General features: G+C 37.5%; 1 protein-coding gene across 1 annotated transcript in view; it reads left to right on the plus strand.

Moving 5' to 3' along the window:
* DZANK1 (double zinc ribbon and ankyrin repeat domains 1) overlaps positions 1-20,348 on the plus strand; it is a 148,996-nt gene that overhangs the window by 89,133 nt on the left and 39,515 nt on the right. The window contains 1 exon segment of the mRNA XM_074209374.1: positions 16,676-16,779. Coding sequence (XP_074065475.1) covers positions 16,676-16,779 — 104 coding nt within the window.

Here is a 20,348-nt window from a genome sequence, read left to right on the forward strand (position 1 = left end):
TGTTGTTAGAGTGGGACTTTAATTCAGGTCAGTGCAGCAATTTGCATATACCCTATGCTATTCTGCTTCCTATGTAGTTGTGGGTTCAAGAAAACCAAATCCACAGTTCACCCAGCCAACAATGAATAGATAAGGCAGAGTTAGACAAGAGTTGTAAACCTGAAGATCTAGGACCATTTCAAGCCTTGCATTAAGTGGCACAGTGAGAAGTAGTAATTTTGCCTAATTATTCTGTGCCCTGAACTTGTGAACTACATAGGGAGTAATGAGGTCAATTTCAGGTGTTATATTTTAGGAAACATACAAATAAGCTGGAGTATTTCTTTTTGGTTTTGTTTTTTGTTTTTTGTTTTTCTTTTTGCAAGGCAAATGGGAATAAGTGGCTTGCCCCCAGCCACACGGCTAGGTAATTACTAAGTGTCTGAGACTGTATTTGAACTCAGGTACTCCCTACTCCAGGGCCCTTGCTCTATCCACTTCACCATCTAGCCACCCCTGAAACTGGAGTATTTCAAAAGAGAATGTCTAGAATGGTGAGAGGACTTGAGAACCTGCCATTTATAAAGCAATTTGGGATTGTTGAAAATACTGTTTTGTTTCTTAAATGCAATCTAGTCTACTCTTTTGCTGTTTCCTTCTGGGTCTAACTCATGTCATTGTTCATCTGCATTGTTTGCCCAAAAAATATCTAAAATACATTCACTAATAGACTAACAGAAAGACAAACTATGATTTTGTCAGAACAATAAGCATTTTTCATCTGCTTGGTTTTTCTTGGGTGAATTAATAGAATAAACTCTTTTGGGTAGAAGTAGATGTCATTAAGGAGTTTCACTGTTTAACAACCCACAAGTGGAAAGAAGACTTCAGCATCTATAGAATATATTCTGTGAAAATGGCAAACATCTTTAATGAATAAACACTCAATGACTTCAATGCAAAGGTATTTGAACATAGGGAAAGATGTTAAAAAATATTTTAGAAAATGGGATTCAGGATTAAGAAAAAAGAAATACAATTTAATAAATTACTCAGAAGTCTCATGCTTATATGTCATGAATATTTTCAAGATGCTATACATATAGAATAATATCCTTCAAAAATAAAGTTGTTTATTCCTAATGAGGCAGGTTACTGGTTTCCAGTGATTGTATATAGTCAGACCATGGACTTGTTATACTAAGGTGAGAATAAACTTCGAAGCAGAATTTCAACCTCTAAATCTTAAAAAAAAAAACCTTTAAAACTATTAATAAATAATGATAGTTAATAAAATTATCATTTACTCAATGTAAATTCTATCAGAACTGTTCTAATCAGTAGATTTCCACAGCAATCATATTGAAGAGATGAAATTAAGGAAAATTATTCCTGACTAGGATCTTTGATTGATTTTATATCTATATATCTATATCTATATCTATATCTATATCTATATCTATATCTATATCTATCCTGAAAAGAGAATTCAGAAAAGTAAAGCCTAAGAAAACTTCAAATTTATTGATCACTACATAGAAATTGAAATGTTATGTCAAAAAAGCTAAATTAGAACTATGACTAAATACTCTATTGTTACCATGGTAGCACAGTTTTGACTTGATTAACAAATCTTTAAAAAAGAACACAACAGCAAATTTGGTTAGATTAGTAATTAAATGTCACAAGTGTTCTTGAGGGTAGAATAATTAATTTAAGATATTCAGATAAACCAAACTCATCCAAATTTTAATAATAAAAGAAGAGAAGAAGAGAAATAGATTTTTAGCATCACAAATGAAGAATTGGTGAGAAGAGGAAAGTTAATAATACCAAACTCACATATCTGTACGGAAAAGAGATGAGGGCACTTTATCTTCACAATAACCTTGAAAGGCTGGTGCTGTTATCTCTGTTTTAGAGAGAGGAAACTGAGGCAGACAGCAGTTAAGTGATTTGCTCAGAGTCATCTAGTGTGTAATTTAAAAAATAGTTAATGGAAATTTAAGAACTGTGTTTAATGATTTGAATATAGATATATCTAAAGTCTGGAATTGGATTAGTACTGGTGAAATAAGATATATCATACTCCTTAACTGATAAAACAAATATAGAAGAATAGGAGGGGGGGAAGCAAATCTAAATACAAATGAGTTGGAAGTTCCCCTTTATAAAAATTACTCTTATTTTACTGTTTTATCATTTTACATACATAGATAGCATAGTACTTAATACATAGTATTTAAGTGCTTTTAAAAAGATCCAACAGTATAACCTATCAAAAATATAGCTAAAACAGAGTGAGATTTAAAATAAGAGATACTCTCTCTTCTCCCATACTCTACTGAAATTCCTTGCAAGAAATTCATTGCAAGAAAAGTCACCCATAATCTTCTAATTACTAATTATGGGTATTCTAGGCCAACTCTCTGTCCTTTTTTTTTTACTACTCAGAACTACTTCTGGATAATCTCTCCTCCTTTTGGTAATTTAGCCAAATTTGGACAAATTAATTACTTTCATTAGACCTCAGTTTCCTCACCTGTAAAAGGAGAAATTTAGACTTCGTGACTTTTGAGAGTCTTTTCAGTTCTAAACTTATATCATAATTCCTAGATTTCTGTGACATTGAATTCACAATTCTCCTAACTCTTGATGATTCCTTGTTCTGTTTTTCAACACCTGCCAAATGTGGATGTACTCCTGTATAGATGTTGATAAAATGATGATTGTTGTAGTGTTTTCATAATGTCTAGTTTTTCATGATGTAAATGTTTTCCGTTTTTGTAATTAATAGTAATAATAGCTAGCATTCATATAATACTTTACAATTATTATCTCACTTTACCTTAACAATTACTCTCTGAAATTGGTGCTAATATTATCTTCATTTTACAGTTGAGGAAACTGAGGCAGACAGAAGTCAAATACCTAGCCTGGGGTCATCCAGGTATAAACATCTGAGATTATATTTGAACTCTGATTTTTCTGACTTCAAGCCTAGCTACTCCTTATGGCAAGTACCATCCTATGAATGCCAAAACATTGTTAATGTTTTTTCCACAGAATCTATACAGTGATAAATTGAAGACTTTTCTCTCTAACATCAGAACTTTTTTTAAATTCCCTGTTCCTCCTCCTCCTCTATCTAGTTCAGCATTCTTTTATTTCTTATTTTTATTTTTAGGTTTTTGCAAGGCAAATGGGGTTAAGTGGCTTGCCCAAGGCCACACAGCTATGTAATTATTAAGTGTCTGAGGCCGGATTTGAACCCAGGTACTCCTGACTCCAGGGCCGGTGTTCTATCCACTTGGCCACCTAGCCGCCCCCTCAGCATTCTTTTATAGAACCTGAAAGGGAATTTGCAACACCACCTATTGAGCAAAGGCTGTATGATTCTTCCATAGTGAGCAATCTTCAAGGCCATTTCCCCTGAAAATGGAAATAGCTAATTAGTAAATAAAGAAAACTTTTTAGAATCCTTGAATTACTTTTTATTTGCCCATGCAATCTATTACAATTGTTACTTGGTTTTACTTGAACTTCTGGGAAGATCTCTTCCCACATTTCTAAAATGTGATTATACTTAACGTAGACCAAATGAAATTTTATAGCATCCTAGCACCTATTGATAACAAATTTCTGCCTCCAAAGCAAAGTTAAAAAAAAAAAGATGAGTTTTCTAATTATTGCCCTAGAATCTTCAGAAACCAAGACATTATCAAAATGGGTATAAAAAGGGAAATTTGGTGAGGTTCTCTTTGGTTCTTCCATCTTCCTGAGACTTCTGCAAGTTACTACACCTGATTAACTGGTCTGGGGCACACTTAGGGCTCTTCAATGCCCTCAGTTGGTTGGTTGGTTGTTGTCCTTCATTCTGGAAGAGGACCAAAATGACCTCACTATGTTAGAGTCAAGTTACATATTTCCAACTGTGACTGATCAGATCAATATGAGCTCAGAATACTTTTCCACAGGTTGGGCATAAAGAGGCCATTCGAACATTTTGGGTAGATTCTACAAATTTGCACATCTTGTGTCTCTTTTTAATCTGCCCTGATAGCAAGTGAAGAACTATCTTTGTTGCTATCACTCATGTTGTGGTGTTAGAACCCTTTCCGAACCATTTGAAAAGTCTGCTATTTCCACCTCTTTTCTCACTAAAATTTTATAGGAGTCCCAACTAGAGTAACCAATGTTAGGAATATCTTTGTCTCATTTGTAGTCACCTTGAGACCTCTGCTGGCTACAGAGAGACTCCTTCAAAAACCTCATTAGGATACACAAATTCTATGAATGTGTTCTGATTTACCATGAGCATATCATTCTTTTTTTTCTTTTTTTTTTACAAAAAGCACTAATTTAGGAGACAGTTATTTATAAATGTAGGAAGTCCATTTAATCTGATTAAATTATCCTTTATTTCCTATGGTCACTAAAAATAATCCTAACTTATTTGGAGTAGGACACTTAATTCCCCCCATGAAGTTGTTATGCATTAGGTTGTCTTATTTTCTCTTTACACTCCTTACATTTGGTGATCTTGACTATCCTCAATTTCAACTTTTATCTTTATAAGGATAAATCCCCAAATTGTATCTCCCCCCAACAATCACCTAATGCTCTACTCCCGCATCTGCAACTCCATTTAGAATTATGTCTCCCCAGCAACTTGTTTAATATATATAAAACCAAACTTATTTTTTCTCTAAATTGCTATTTCTAATTTCATTTTTTTTAATAACATCACTGTTAAGCTTTTCATGCTTAAAATAATAAAATTTCAGGGGCAGCTAGGTGGCGCAGTGGGTTAAGCTCCAGCCCTGGAGTCAGGAGTACCTAGGTTCAAACCTATTCTCAAACACTTAATAATTACCTAGCTGTGTAGCCTTGGACAAGCCACTTAACCCCATTTGCCTTGCAAAAACCTAAAATAAAAACCAAAAACCTTTATTATTCTCCTTTTTCAACAAATAAAGTCCAAATTCATTAAGGCTTAGAAATCAAGGCCCTTCATAATCAGTCTAACTCTAACCCTTTTTCTAGTTGTTATTTCACCTCTTTTCATGTAGGCTATGACATTGACCCTGCTGACTATTTATTCTTCCCAGAACTTGTCTTGACCTTTGTAGCTGTATGCATTGTTCATGCTATGCCATATAGCTGGACTATACCATGCTCTCTTCTACCCTCATTCAAATTCTACAGTTGGCAACTTTTCCATGAAGCTTTATTTTATTCTTGCCAAAAGTTCTCTCTCCTTTCCTGCATCTTTGATACATGTGAATTTACCATATTATGTTTCCATGATAATATTTATTAACATGTCTTATTTTCCTTAAACTACTTAGATGGGTCTGGGAACCTAATAATATGAATATCCTTTCCAGTAATGCAGATTGTGACTTCTACCTACCCATTCTGGATGGCTGTTATTCATTTCCCCTCAGAAATTCATTATTGAGGGGTCACCCCCTGTGCTATTAGTCTTTTTTTCCCCTCTTTTGATATTAAGACCAGTAAACCAGAAAGACTGTCCATCTCAGCATATCACCAACATACCTTTATGGTTCATCTATTTCTTTGATAACATCTATTATACTGTTTCTCAATTATAATTCTTTATTTGTAATGTTTTGTAACCTATTCCTACCATATATATTTGAATTACCATTTCTGTACAATGACTTTCCTGCATATACCACCATTACTACTAGAATATATCTGCTCAAGGACTAGGTCCAAAGATCAAATATAATATACTATCTATATTCCTTACATACAAATATTTCTAAATATGTTTTACCATTTATATAATCCAAATAAACGCTTGTACCATGACAGCTTTAGAAGAGATTAATCAAAGAAGCATGTAGCAAAGGACTGTAAGATTTGTTTACACAAAGGGCAGCTAGGTGGCACAGTGGATAGAGTACTGGCCTTGGAGTCAGGAGTCCCTGGGTTCAAATCTGACTTCAGACACTTAGTAATTACCTAGCTGTGAGGCCTTGGGCAAGCCACTTAACCCTATTGCCTTAAAAAAATCTAAAAAAAAAAATGTATAGGTAAACAAATGTTTTTGCCCATGTCAAAAAATAAATATCTCAATCTGTATTCTTAAGTCCATTAGGACTCAGGAAGTAGCATATTATGAGACCTCTTGAATCATTTGTTATAGAGGCAACTTGCTGGGACAGTGAATAGAGCACTGGACCTAAGTCAGGAATATCTGAGTTTAATCTTGCCTCAGATCCTAGCTGAGTGATGTTGGCATGTCACTTGTTCTTTGTTTACCTTAATTTCATTAACTTTAAATGGAAGTAAATATAGTACCTAACTGTTGGAATTGGGAGGATCAAATGAGGTGTTTCGACAAATGAAGTGTATTAGTACATTATCTGGTAACAAGCAGGCTCTTAACAAATTTTTTTTTTAATCACATTGATCATTGTTGTTATATAAATTGTTCTCCCAGTTTGACTTATTTCACTCTGCTCCCAGATTATCATATTTATATAATTGGTGGGTACCCCTCAGTTTTAATTGCTTGTCAAAGTAAAAAGAGCTACTATAAGTAGTTTTGTCCATCCTCAGATTTTATCTTAACACGATTCCCTCAATACTCTATTATTTACCCTCTCTTTCTTCTCTTACTCTGTTGAGTGATAAACTTCTCTCTTTTCTCCCCTAATGTGTTCATATACCCCCCTCCTTTTCCATTCTTTTTTTTAAGATCATCAAAACCTAATACAATGATTCCCGGGTCTTTTATCTAATTAGACTCCCATTATAACTCTTGATGATAAGATTCTGAGGGGACACATTTATTATCTACCTCTATTAAAATGTAAATGGTTTATTCTTGTTTAATCTCTTGTTATTGCTCACTCAGGTTTATCTTTTGTGTTTCTTGACTTATGTTTGCACTTCAAAGTTTCTATGCAACTCTGGTCTTTTCATCAAGAATGCTTTAGTAGTATTTTTCATTGTATGTTTTAAGACCTTCTCATCAGGGCAGCTAGGTGGCACAGTGGATAGAGCACTGGCCCTGGAGTCAGGAGTACCTGAGTTCAAATATTGACCTCAGAAACTTAATAACTACCTAGCTGTGCAGCCTTGGGCAAGCCACGTAACCCTGTTTGCCTTGCAAAAAAAAAAAAGACCTTCTCATCACCAATACTGTGTTCCATTTACCTAAACACAGGTAAACTTCACTGATGCACTCTCACAACAAACACTGGCATTTAACATTGTAAGGAGAAGATATAGACAGGAAGTGAGAGTGATAAAGGTGATATCTGGCACAGAGGGCTAGACCAATCATAAATTCATTCTCTCCAAGCTAAATATTCACATTCAACAAAAGCAGCACTTTGGGGCATGACAACTATCAGAAGACTCAACATCAATAGATAGAGGCTTGAGCACTTTTCCATGTGTAAACCTTTTGATATTAATTGGAAGGGAAAGCTGAGCCAACACAAGGTTGGCAGCAATGAAGCAGAAAAGGAGGTAGTTTTCAGTGTTTAACACTGCATTTATTCAAATAGTCCAGGATACTCACAAACGTCAGGTTTAGTTTAATGAAAATGATGAAAAAAATTCAGAAACTACCAAATGAAAACTGAGACCTATAGCCAAATTCCAAAATTCCTGGGTTAAGAAGAAAATATTAAAAGCAACAAGAAAAAAAAGTGCCACAATTAAAATTGCATATATATAGCCAGTGGCTACATTAAAAAAACCACAGGTCTTTTGGAACATCACTACCTGAAGAGCAGAACTGGGTTTGTGACCAAAAATATATCCAGCAAAGTAAAGCATAATCCCAAATGAAAAAAAATGGACATTCATTGTAATGAAAATTTATTGCTTTATATTATGAATCCTCTCTTATGTTTTGCTGTACACATGAAAATTTTTTTTTATTTTGTATTTAAGTTTTAAAAACGTTTTAAAAGGCAGCATTTAACTTCCATCAAAAGTAAAATGTAACTTTTTTTTTTTTGGCAAGGCAGTGGGGTTAAGTGATTTGCCCAAGATCACACAGCTAGGTAATTATTAAGTGTCTGAGGCAGGATTTGAATTCAGGTACTCCTGACTCCAGGACCAGTGTTCTATCCATTGTGCCACCTAGTTGCCCCAAGTGCAATATTTTTAACCTATATCAAATAAATTGCTTTCTCAATGAAGAGGGAGAAGGGCGGGAAGAAGGGAGAGAATTTGGAACTCAAAGTTTTAAAAGTCAATGTTAAAACTTGTTTTTACATGTAACTGAGAGAAAATAAAATAAAATAAAATTTAACCAAAAAAATGAAAATGCAAGCAGAGCTTAGAGAAATGTAGGATTCTTGATTCAATAGGCAGGCAGACGAAATTCAATTTTACACTGATAGTAACAATCCGATGGTGCATCTCAGCTACTCAGTGGCCATGGAGCCACACTGTTCAGTGATAATGACATGATACAAGGACAGATGGACCAAACGCTTCCATAAAGTTCTCAAAAGGTTGTCATCAACCAGTGCCAAAGCTATAGACCATTTACCTGAGATTGAAGTTACCTGAACTTCCAACTGAGTCATTAGGCTCATCTTATGTGGCAAGGTACTTGGTGCTGATTCTATTCCAGGGGAGATCTAGAAAGAGTTCCACTGCAACAGAGAAGCTGACTGAAAATGTCCTGGTTAATATGGCAAGAGGAAATCAGATACCTCCATTTCCATCTCTATTAAAGGGAAAGGAAATAAGCTGTGACAACCAGGGGGTGGGTGGGGAGGGAGAGGGCCTTCTCTCTCAGTCATTCCTGGCCTGATTCTAGCCTCAGGCTTCCTTTAATCAGCTGATCCTTCACCTGGAAGATGAGCCAGTGTGTCTGAGGAAGGGTCACCAGGGTGTTTGCTACCCCTGGAGAAATGCCAGAGCAGAGCAGAATCTGAACACGTTTGTCTATCTGACCCTTTGAAACTATCCATCACAAGCGCCTATAGAAGATTGTAGCAAAATGTAGTTGCTCTCAGAGGTTCATCAATATTGTAGATGATTTCCAAGATGGCATGTTTACAGAGGTTCCTTGCCCATTCCCAGGCACCAGTGGAGTGAAGTAGAGCTGTGTGCTTGCTCCCATGCTTTTTAATCTGATGTTAGTGATGTTGTCGGATGCTTCCGAGGATGAAAATGGCATCAAAATCAACTACCACACTGACAGTAAATTATTTAACTCAAAAAAACTAAATTGGAGGGAGGGTTAGACTTTGTCTTTTTGTTCAAAAATGATCATGCAGTGGATGCAGCCTCCAAGGCTGAGATTAACAAAATATGGATCTCTCCTTTTCTGCTTATGCTAATTTTGGCCTAACAGTTAATACCAAGAAAACAGAGGTTCTCCACCAGCAGCACTTCACCATCCACACCTGGAACCAATAGTTACAACAAATGGTAAAATTCTGAACACTATGGATAGGTTCACTTAATTTGGCATTAAACTTTCCAGGAATGTATACATTGATAATGAGGTTGACACATTCTCAGAGTTTGGGAATCTCCAAAACAATGTGTGGGAGAAAAGAGTAAAAGAAAAGAGTAAAACCTTAGGGTGCCTTCTAACCTGAAGGTCTGTAGACCCATTGTGCTGACATCTGCCAGCACCATGCCAAGAAACTGAACTACTTCCATTTGAATTGTCTTAGAAAGATTCTGAAGATCATTTGGTAAGATAAGTTTCTAGACACTAAGTTGAGTTGAACAGAAAGCACAATTCCACTGGGAGGGCCTCATTGTTTGAATGTATGTTTGCCTAAAAGACTGTTTTACAGAGTCCTCACACAATGCAGGTGCTCACATGGTGATCAGAAGAAGAGATACAAGCATATTTGGAAGAACTGAAAAACTTTGGGATCAATTATGAGACAGGGAAGTCATTGACATGAATGAGGCCTCTGCATCAAAGACATTGTGCTCTATGAACAAAAGCAGAATTGCAATAGTGCACAAGAAATGTGAGATGTGCAACTTTAAAGACATCTCCCTCACAAATTATCTTAGTAGCCATTTGCGCCTAATCTGTGGAAGAATCTTCTGGGCTCATATTGATATAATGAGTCACACTGCACCTTGATACTGACATCATGATATCATTTTGATCCTCTTCATTCACAAAGGACAAACAACATCATATCCCAGACTCTGTTTGTTTTTAGTGATGGCAGATAAATCAACTGTAATCCTAACTGTGATTTTTTTTTCTTTCTTGATACTTGCAATATTTTTCCTTTGACCTAGAACCTTAATACTTTGGCTAAATGTTTCCAGAAATTTTCATTTGGGGATTTCTTTCAAATGACCAAAGCATTCTTTTAATTTTCACTTTGTTCTCTAGTTCTAAAAGATCAAGATCTCTAAAGGATTTCTTGAATTTTATAATCCTGAAAAAGACTTCCTTGACCTATATAAAACTGTTGTTATATTAATAATTAATTATGGTTAAAGAAAAAATTAAACACTTGCCTGATAATAATCAAAAAACCATTATATTATGAAGTGTTATAAAGTTTTTGACATAAGGCAATTATAGAGTCACAGCAGAGCCTTTTCACTTATTGAACTCTTTTGCATTAAATTGCACCTTTTAAAATAGGCTTCTAACATTATTTCATAGTACTTAGGTCTTTATAATTATCAGTCACAAAAATATAGTATCAGTTTGACTTAATGTGTGTTTCTTTTTAAACGAAAATAAAAAATTTCATATAGTACTCCCTTTATATTCATGAATATTTGTTTTAGGTATTTGTTGTACTTTTCCAATAGCTGCTCTTGTAGATAAGTCACAGACATCTTACATTGGTTGTGAGGGGAAGAGAAAAGAGAGCAACCTACAGAATAATTTGGGGTCTGGATTAAGTGGTAAGGGGTATAATGAAATCTCTATTTCATAACTGATGTTTTTATGTTTTAAAGAACTTATTTCTGTTACATATGTCACTAGGCATGTCTGATGTGTTGCTTAATTTTGTTAGAGGAATCTCCTCTACCCCAAAGATGACCCCTTGAGTCAGCATAAATTAAGAAATGATGGTGATAGAAAAACAAAAGATATAAATAAAAAGTTCATTTGGGACTCCAGGTTAAGGCAAAGGTTATGAATAATGAAATTATAATTACAAAAGGTGTGATGAAATGATGAAATAATTGTCATTTTCTCTGTTGGTGTATTTGGTCTTCATCCTCCCCCTCACTAGGTAGGGGAAAAGGCCATGCTGAACAAGAATTTGCAACCTCAGGGGTACCTAGGTGGCATGGTGGATAGAGCACTAGTCCTGGAGTCAGGAGGACCTGAGTTCAAATGTGGTCTGAGACACTTAAGAATTACCTAGCTGTGTGACCTTGGACAAGTCACTTAACACCATTGCTCCAAATTAAAAAAAAATTTAAAAGAAAGAATTTGCAATTTCAGCAGTTCCTCCCCCAGACTACCATCCCATAGATGAAAGCAATGAGAAGAAGACCATCATTTGGGAGAACTCTACATGGGTCCTGGGCCACTGATAGAAATTGTTAGGAATAGCAAGAGGTCTTAGCCACTGCTTCAGAATCTTTCTGGGGCAGAAAATGTAAAAGCTTTTGATTTGTTACATTTTGGATTTTTGAAAATTAAAGGGAACATTTTGCAGCCCTAAGTCCCTGGTGGGGGGTTTTTTCCCCATAAGAAAAAAAACTCAAAGTAGAGGTTGCAAGCCCTTTATTCTCCCTTTATCACTTGCCATTTCGTGGCACATAGAATTAAGATTCATAAAATGAAAAACTAGGATAAAGAAGCCACTGAGATAAATAAAAAACTGGAAACAAAGTAAATGTCAAAATAGAGAATGACTCAAATCACTGCTATTCGAATATAATATTATTGTTGAGTAGTATATTGTTGTCCTATAAGAAATAATAGTGGAAAGCATCTTGGCATAGTAGATGATGATGATGCTGCTGCTGCTGCTGATGATGATAGCCTTAATATATAGCTTTAAGAGTACTTTACAAATATCTCATTTGGTCCTCAGAACAGCCTGGGAGATAGGTGCTACTATTATTCCCACTTTACAAATAAAAAAAACTGAGGCAGGCAAAGGTTAAGTGACTTGCCTTACGGCCACAATGCTAGCAAGTAACCAAAGCAAGATTGGAACTCAGCTTTTCCTAATTATAGGTCCAGCACTCTATTTCATAGGCTTCTTAGGAGAGCTTGCTGGGCTCTGATAGAAATCCTGCCTCTGACCCATGATGTATGAACTCTCAATGCTCCATCCTGGGCCAGATGCAGATCTGGATGCTCTCAGGAACCTCCCATGCCATTGAAAACACAAGTGTGGTTCAAAGATAAGAGAAGTGTTTTTTTAGAATTCCAATCAACAATGACCAATCTTAATTCCAGAGAACTGATAATGAAATCTATTAAAGTCTCCCTTCTTAGAGACTACAGGAACTGCTGAATGAGACATAACCTATCAGACAGGGTCAGTATGTCTGCTTTGCGTGATTATTGTACTCCTTTGTTAGAGGAGAAAATTGGAAGGAGTGGTTTTCAGGAATGACAATAATGTTAAAAATATGAATAAAATGTTTATCTAAAAAAAATCCTGACATCATTCCAATGTCTTCTTGATCAAAATTCATGGGACAAATTGGCAACTGTCCAGAATACTATGTAATAATGTCCTATATGTTATTTACATGAATATAATCATTGCTATCATTATTGTTGTTATTATTTAATTTTAAAAAGATAAAATGGGTTTTCAGTAAATTTACAACCATATTTCCCTGGCAATGTTGTTGCTAAGTATGGAATCCAAATCTATTTACCAAACCCCCTCAAATATTTTTTCCCTCAAATCTTCTAGGAGTCATTTTGAGACACCTTGAGTTGATACTGAAGAGAACTTGGAAAGAGATTTTGGGAAAAGAATTGGATTGGGAATTTTTAAAAACCTAAATTCTGGGGTGACTAGGTGGCACAGTGGATAGAGCACCAGCCCTGGAGTCAGGAGTACCTGAGTTCAAATCTGGCCTCAGACACTTAATAATTACCTAGCTGTGGGCCTTGGGCAAGCCACTTAACCCCATTGCCTTGCAAAAAAACCCTAAAAAAAAACCCTAGGTTCTAATTCTAATTGTCACATTAATTAGTTTGTGACAATGAACAAACCATTTAACTCTCTGTACATCAATTTTCTCATCTATAAAATTAGAGGATTGGAATAGCTGATCTCTCTGAGACCTAAGTCATAAGGATCAGTGATTTTTTTTGTTTTTGTTTTTATTTAATATTTATTCTGATTTTGTACAATTAATGTTATTTTTACATTAGTAAAATATTCTTGTTTAAGAGTAAACGAGATACCTCCTCCCTCCATAAATATAGACTTGCTTCAGCAATAAAGTAAAGGGGAGAGAAAAAAATTAAACTTAAAAAAAAAAAATAGTAATAATTGTAGGTATGGCCAGGTGGCGCAATGGACAGAACACCAGCCCTGGAGTCATGAGCACCCGAGTGCACATCTGGCCCCGTACACCCAACAATCACCCAGCCGTGTGACATGCAAGCCACCTGAACCCCACTGCCCTGCAAAAACCAAAAAAAAAGGGAAAAAAAGACCCAAAATAAAATAAAATAGTAATAATAGTAGGGGTGGCTGGGTGGTAGACAGAGCATTGGCCCTTGAGCCAGGAGCACCCGGGTCCAAATCCGGCCTCAGACACCCAAGGATCACCCTGCTATGTGGCCCTAGGCAGGCCACCCAGCCCCATTTGCCCTGCACCCCCCCCAAAAAAATAATAATAACAAAAAATGTGCTTGAGTCTTTATTCCAACACCAACAACTCTGTCATGGGTGGATCACATTCGTTATGATAAGTCCATCGCAAAAGTTACTTCCATATTTTTCTGTCGTTGCCATTGCTGATCGCAACTCCCTCCTTTCATATTTCTCCACTACCATGTACTATATTTTCTCTCTCCTTTCACTTTGACTCTGCTGTAGGGTAGCTGAGTGGTGCCGCAGACAGATCCCTGGTCCTGGGGCCAAGAAGCCCTGAGCCCCCATACCACCCCTTAGGCCCAGCATCCACCTGGCCCCTATGGGCCTGGGCAGGCCTTCCAATCCCAACCCCTTGCAATAAGTAAAAAAGAAAATGTGTTATATCTGACCACTCTCCCCCATGATCCATCCTCTCCTCCATCACTCACATCCCCCCCTTCCCCCTGTCGCCCCCTCTCCTTCTTACTCCCGATGTCTATACCCCATTGAGTAGATATGCTGTTTCCTCTCCTGACCACCTGTGATGAGAGTGAAGTTTCCCTCATTCCCCCTTGCCTTCCCCCCCTTCCATATCATTGCAATAGCTCATTGTAATAAAGAAAAATATTATTATATGAAATATCTTGGCCTATTCCCCTCTCCTTTTTCTTTCTCCCATTACATTTCCCTTTTTTTCTATTGACTCCATTTTTACACCATATTTTATCTTGGAATTCAGCTTTCTCCTGTGCTTCAACTATAAAAGCTCCCTCTACCTGCTCTATTAACTGAGAAGGTTCATATGAGTATTATCAGTGTCATTTTTCTATGCAGGAATACATGCAGTTCATCATCATTAAGTCCCTTATATTTTTCCATTCTCCTCCAATCTCCATGCTTCTCCCAAGTCCTATATCTGAAGATCAAACCTTCTCTTCAGCTCTGGCCATTCCAACAGGAACATTTGAAATTCCCCTGGTTCATTGAAAGTCCATCTTTTTTCCCTGGAAGAGGACATTCAGCCTTGCTGGGTAGTTCATTTTTGGCTGCATTCTAAGCTCTTTTGCCTTCTGGTATATTATATTCCAAGCCCTATGAGCTTCCAATGTAGTTGCTGCTAAGTCCTGTGTGATCCTGACCGTAGCTCCATGATATTTGAACTGTGTCCTTCTGGCTGCTTGTAATATTTTCTCTTTGACTTGGGAGTTCTGGAACTTGGCTATGATATTCCTAGGGGTTGGTTTTTTGGGATCTCTTTCTCTGGGGGATCGGTGGATTCTCTCCATTTCTATTTTGCCCTTTGCTTCTAGGATATCAGGGCAATTTTCCTGTAGTAATTCTTTGAAGATGATGTCAAGGCTCTTTTCCTGATCATGACTTTTAGGTATTCCAATAATTTTTAAATTATCTTTCCTAAGACCGTTTTCCATATCAGTTGTTTTTTCAATGAGATATTTCACATTTTCTTCTAATTTTTCATTTTTTTGGTTTTGAAGTATTGATTCCTGATTTCTGGTAAATTCATCAATCTCCCTGAATTCTATTCTTTGTCTGAAGGATTTGTTCTCCTCAGAGAATTTTCTTACCTCTTTTTCCATCTGGCCCATTCTGCTTTTTAAAGCATTCTTCTCCTCCATAACTTTTTGAACTGTTTTATCCATTTGACCTAAGCTGGTTTTTAGCATGCTATTTTCTTCAGCATTTTTTTGGATTTCCTTGACTAGGCTGCTGACTTCATTTTCATGTTTTTCCTGCATCTCACTCATTTCTTTTCCCAGTTTTTCTTCCAACTCCCTCATTTGATTTTCAAAGTCTTTTTTGATCTCTGTCATAGCCTGAGCCCAATTTCAGTTTTTCTTGGAGTCTTTAGATGTAGGAGCTTGTGCTTCCTCATCTTCAGACTGAGTATTTTGATCCTTCTTGGGCTCATTTGCAAAATATTTCTCAATTGTGTTCCTCTTTTTTCTCTGCTTGCTCATTTTTCCCAGCCTGTGCCTGTTTTGGGGTGCTTCCTGAGCTTTTGGAACACTCCCACAAGGGTCTCAGTGTGTGAGGTTCTGTCCTCCCTCCTGGTTTGTGAATGACCATAAGCGCCCCCCTCTGCCATGGGGCTGAGGTGGGGGGGCCCTGTTGTTCTATTGGGGGTCCTAGACTGTGATCAGGATCTGAATGTGGTCAGAGCCCCAGAGTCCTGTTCCAGGGGCAGAGCTGGGCAGTCTCTCTTCACTCCCCTCCCTAGGTTCAATGGGCTCATGGCCTGGGGGCTCCTGCTTACCCGCTCCACCTGCTTCTGTTTCATATCTGGGCTGCAGAAAGACCAAGCTGCTGGCTGTGTGCCCTGAGGGCTGGGCTCCACGTGCTCACTCTGGCAGAGGTCCCCCGCTGTTCCCCCACTTTGTGCCTGGTGCTCCCCGGGGCATAGATCAGGAAACTGCCCCCACTGCTGTGAGCTGCGACTCCCAGTGCCCTGGGGCTGCCTCCGGGAGGCTGAAGTTCTTTTGTTCTGGCAGGCCACCCCTGTGGCGGGCCGCCCCTCCGACCTGGGGAGCAGAGCCTTTCTGCTCTTTTCCAGGTTACCTTGAGTAGGAGAACTGCCTCACTGGGTCCCTCTGTGGATTCTGCCTCTCGAAAGTTTAGTTAGAGTCCTTAACTTATGAGTTTTATCAGAGAGCTCCTAAGATTCAAGCCTTTCTTGTTGCCATCTTGGCTCAGATCAGTGATTCTAATGACATTCTATTACTGATTTCAAAAGATGATCTACAAAAAAAATTTCAAATCTTTAAAAACAAAGTATGATTTGAGCAAGAAAATTCACATTTGAACTTTCCTTTTTTTCTATCATTGGTCTTACCCAGCAACAGAAGAATTATCAAAAAATGACTACCTGGTTTTCCTTTTTCTTTCAGGATATTGGAGGAAACAGCTGGATCACATCTTTGCTCATCTCAGAAGTTATGCCCAGAACAACCCTGACTTCAGGGCTTTAGTTGGAGAACCAAAGATGGGAAAGGTAAGGAAAAAAATACAGAATACATGTACAAAGAATAGGAATAAAGTTATGACTTTTTTAAGCACTTCCAAGTCCTGGTGGCCCATTAGTAGGCACCTAGGTAATTATTCTGTGGTTTTCCTAGAAACATGGTACATGACTAAACATCACAATTTATTATCTATACACCACTAAAGATGAGAGAAAGAATACATTTGAAGAATTTTTCATACAATTTATTAACTCACAGAAATTTTGTGCCCTATAAATCCAGGCAAAAAAATCCGTAAAAGATCCCAAAATCCTAGACTGTCAAACTCTGCCAATATATACTCCATAATGGCTAGAAGAGGTTTTTTTTGTTTTGTTTTGTTTTTTTCCAAGCAGAGTGAAGATCTTAGATGTTCATTTAATCTGAGTCTTTAGTTGGAGTATTCAACCTGCAGCTAATGCACCTCTTGCTAGAATCTTGTGAAGGCTTTTCCATAGAGCAAGGGTCGACAGGCTCAGCATAGAAGTTGAGAAAAAATAAACAGCCAGGTGCTGCTGAAAATGATTATCATGACTCAAAGAGTCCTTCCCTCTGAGTCAGCCCAGAACCCATATCCAGGATGAGGACAGTGCCAGTACCTTGAAGGCCCCCCACACGCACTTGGCTAGCCTTGTTGCCTGAATGCTCAGTGAGTGAATTAATTATTTGTGTGCATTGCTAGAGAAGTGGAATTAAAGCTTAGAGGCAGCTTACACTCAAGGGTTCGTCCCACCTCCATGTTATACCTCTAAGTGTGACCCTGGACCTGGACAATTCCAGGCTCAAGGAAACTTTCCAAGCTAGGCTGCCCAGTGAATAGTGTGCTCACTTGGGAATCTTTTAGAGTTCAAATTTAGCTTCCTTCACTTACCAGCTATGGACCCTATATGCCTCAATTCTTCATCTGTAAAATGAGCTGGAGAAGAAAATAGAAAGTAAACCACTCCATTTCTCTTTGCCAAGAAATGGGGTCACAAAAACTGTGACATGACTAACAACACTACGCTATTCTGCATTAGTAGATGAGCTTCCTCACCTGGAGTTCTCTAAACCTGTGAAATCATGTCTAGATTTCTCTGGACTCCAAATCCTCTTCACTCCCACTCTCTTCTCCCTTCCCCTCCCTCAATAGTATTACTAGATTGCATTTTCCTTTTAGACAGGGACTGTTTAAATTTTGTTGTTGTATCCTCCAGGATACAACTTTATATGCCTTGAATATAATTAGACTATATTGGTTGAACTGAATAACCCCACCAAATTTTATTAAATATAAAGAGTTTTAAAATATTTTTCTAACCCCCAAAGACAAAATTCTACCAAAAAAGGGGGAAAAATCATTTTTTTAATATGTAAGAAATAAAACTTAAATTTCAGAACCTTAAGCAGCCTTTCCATTTCCAGCTGGAAAACCAAAATTAGGTAATGCCTGTATTTAAGTGTGTTAAGGTGATATATTAGGAAATAGGGAGTAAAATAATTTTTAGGCTCCTCTAAGATCTCATAAAGAGAGGATATTGTTAAAGAAACATAAGAGAAAAACTTGCCATGTAGAAGTTGTTGCTGATACTTTATTGAGAGCTTGTAGAGGCACCTGGCTTCATTACAGGGGACCAGATCTCTTCCCAGGATTTAAACCCTGACTCTGCTACTTCCTACATGCTCAATCTTGGCCAGGTCACTTAACTCCCTTAGGCTTCATTTCCTCATCTGTCAAGGAAGGATTTTCCATTAGTTGATCTCCTAAATACTTTTTAACTCTAAATTGTATAAGTCCCTATAGCATAATATAGGATTTTTCAAAAACTCCTATATGTGTGTAGGATGGCAGTTCTTTGTCCACTCCTCTGATAAAATAGCATGGCTATTTTTGTCTCATTGTTGTTTAGTCATTTTCCATCATATCCAACTCTTCATGACCCCATTTGGGCTTGTCATGACAAAGATGCTGGAGTGAAGTACCATTTCCTTCTCAAGCTCATTTTATAGATAAGGAAACTGAAGCAAATAGGGTTAAATGACTTGGCCAGGATCACACAGTGTGATGAATGAAAAGTGTTGGGGTAACTAGCCAGCAGTCAACACACTGGTTTCTTTTGGTAACCAAAGTCCCCAGGGTGAAATGCCTTAAATTCCTCCCAAAAGGGAACTCTCCTGATGAGTAAACAGCCCTGATTGGTGGACATTTAATGAGAGGTTGGACCTCTGGCTCATTTTCTCCTTCATAAGCTGTTGCCCTAGATGGAGGGGACCAAGGACAGAAGGTTCTTCCTCAGACAAAGGCTCCCCCAGACTAGATTTATTTATATTCTAAACAGAAATTAGGCCTCCTAGTTCTTTAGTTAACAAGCATGTATTAACAAGTAAGTACCTTGGGGGATAGGCGAGAATCTCATTACTCAGTCATGCCCTTCAGAGATTGACTAACCTTTTCAGGAGTCGGATTTTAACAGAAATAAAAGAGAAAGTATGGATCACAAATTAATAATTAGTTTTTAATAGAAGAATATAATATTAATTTTTCTTAGGAAGATGGGTCAAAATATAGAGATCCCACAAAGGTGTCCATGCATGAGGAACATGTGGCAAAGGCATAACATCTTCTGCTGTAGGGCCAGTCTAGCTGCTCTCTTGGACCAGCCAAGCATCATGGCTCTACTATATTTCTCCACTGGACCTTGGACCTTGCTGGTTCCAGTTCATGGAACATCCATTGGCATCTTATGGGCCCTTGGTGATTTTACTCTCATGCCAGATCTAGTCACTGTATTGTTGGGTGATTCCTGCTAGTGCCCTGGGTCCTTTTCTAGAGCCTGCTGCTCCCTGTTGGAGGATTCCCTAGTTCCTTGGGAAGATCTCATGACTTTGACACCAGAATGCAGTTGTAAAAGAAAATACTAATTTATTAAAAAAGTCATCACCACACAAAAGAAAGCTAGAAATAGTAAAGAGTCCCTTAAAGGCCATGTGTTTTGGGGGCAGCAGCTTAACCAAGCAGACCAGTGGCTAATGGAGTCAGCATTAGAATTCAGAGAGATAAGGGCCCAGGGAGAGTGAGGAAATGCTCCAGTTCTTCCTTAAATAACCCTCAGGATCCATGGGAGGGGTGGTGTTTGGGGAGTGGTCTGGCCTTATATTGGATAGATTGTTGTAGGATGAGCCTTTACTTGGTCTCTTGATCCCCTGGTGAGCACATGGCCAAGTGCAGAAAAAAAAATTACAAAATTTGTTTCCAATTACAAATATTCCTCTATGTCCATAATTCCCTGTATCACTACTATCTGATAGGCTTAGCTTTTAGGGTCACTCAAGCCATATCAGCTACAGCCTGCTAGGGTACAGATTTAAAAACCTCATAGTTCTTTAGAAATAGCCACCACCCCCAGCCATCTAAAGGAGATGCTCCCAAGATTAAGATTAAGGTCTTCCCTATTTAACCTTATGTTTTAGATATCAAAGCCCTCTATTTAAAAATTAACTATCTAATTTAGGACAGAAATTCTTAAATACTCTAAGTTTCCCTCTGGTTTAGCTTGTAAACAAAAATCTGAAAAGTAAG

The sequence above is a fragment of the Macrotis lagotis genome, chromosome 1 (genome assembly GCF_037893015.1).
Source record: "Macrotis lagotis isolate mMagLag1 chromosome 1, bilby.v1.9.chrom.fasta, whole genome shotgun sequence".
Classification (NCBI taxonomy): Eukaryota; Metazoa; Chordata; class Mammalia; order Peramelemorphia; family Peramelidae; genus Macrotis; species Macrotis lagotis.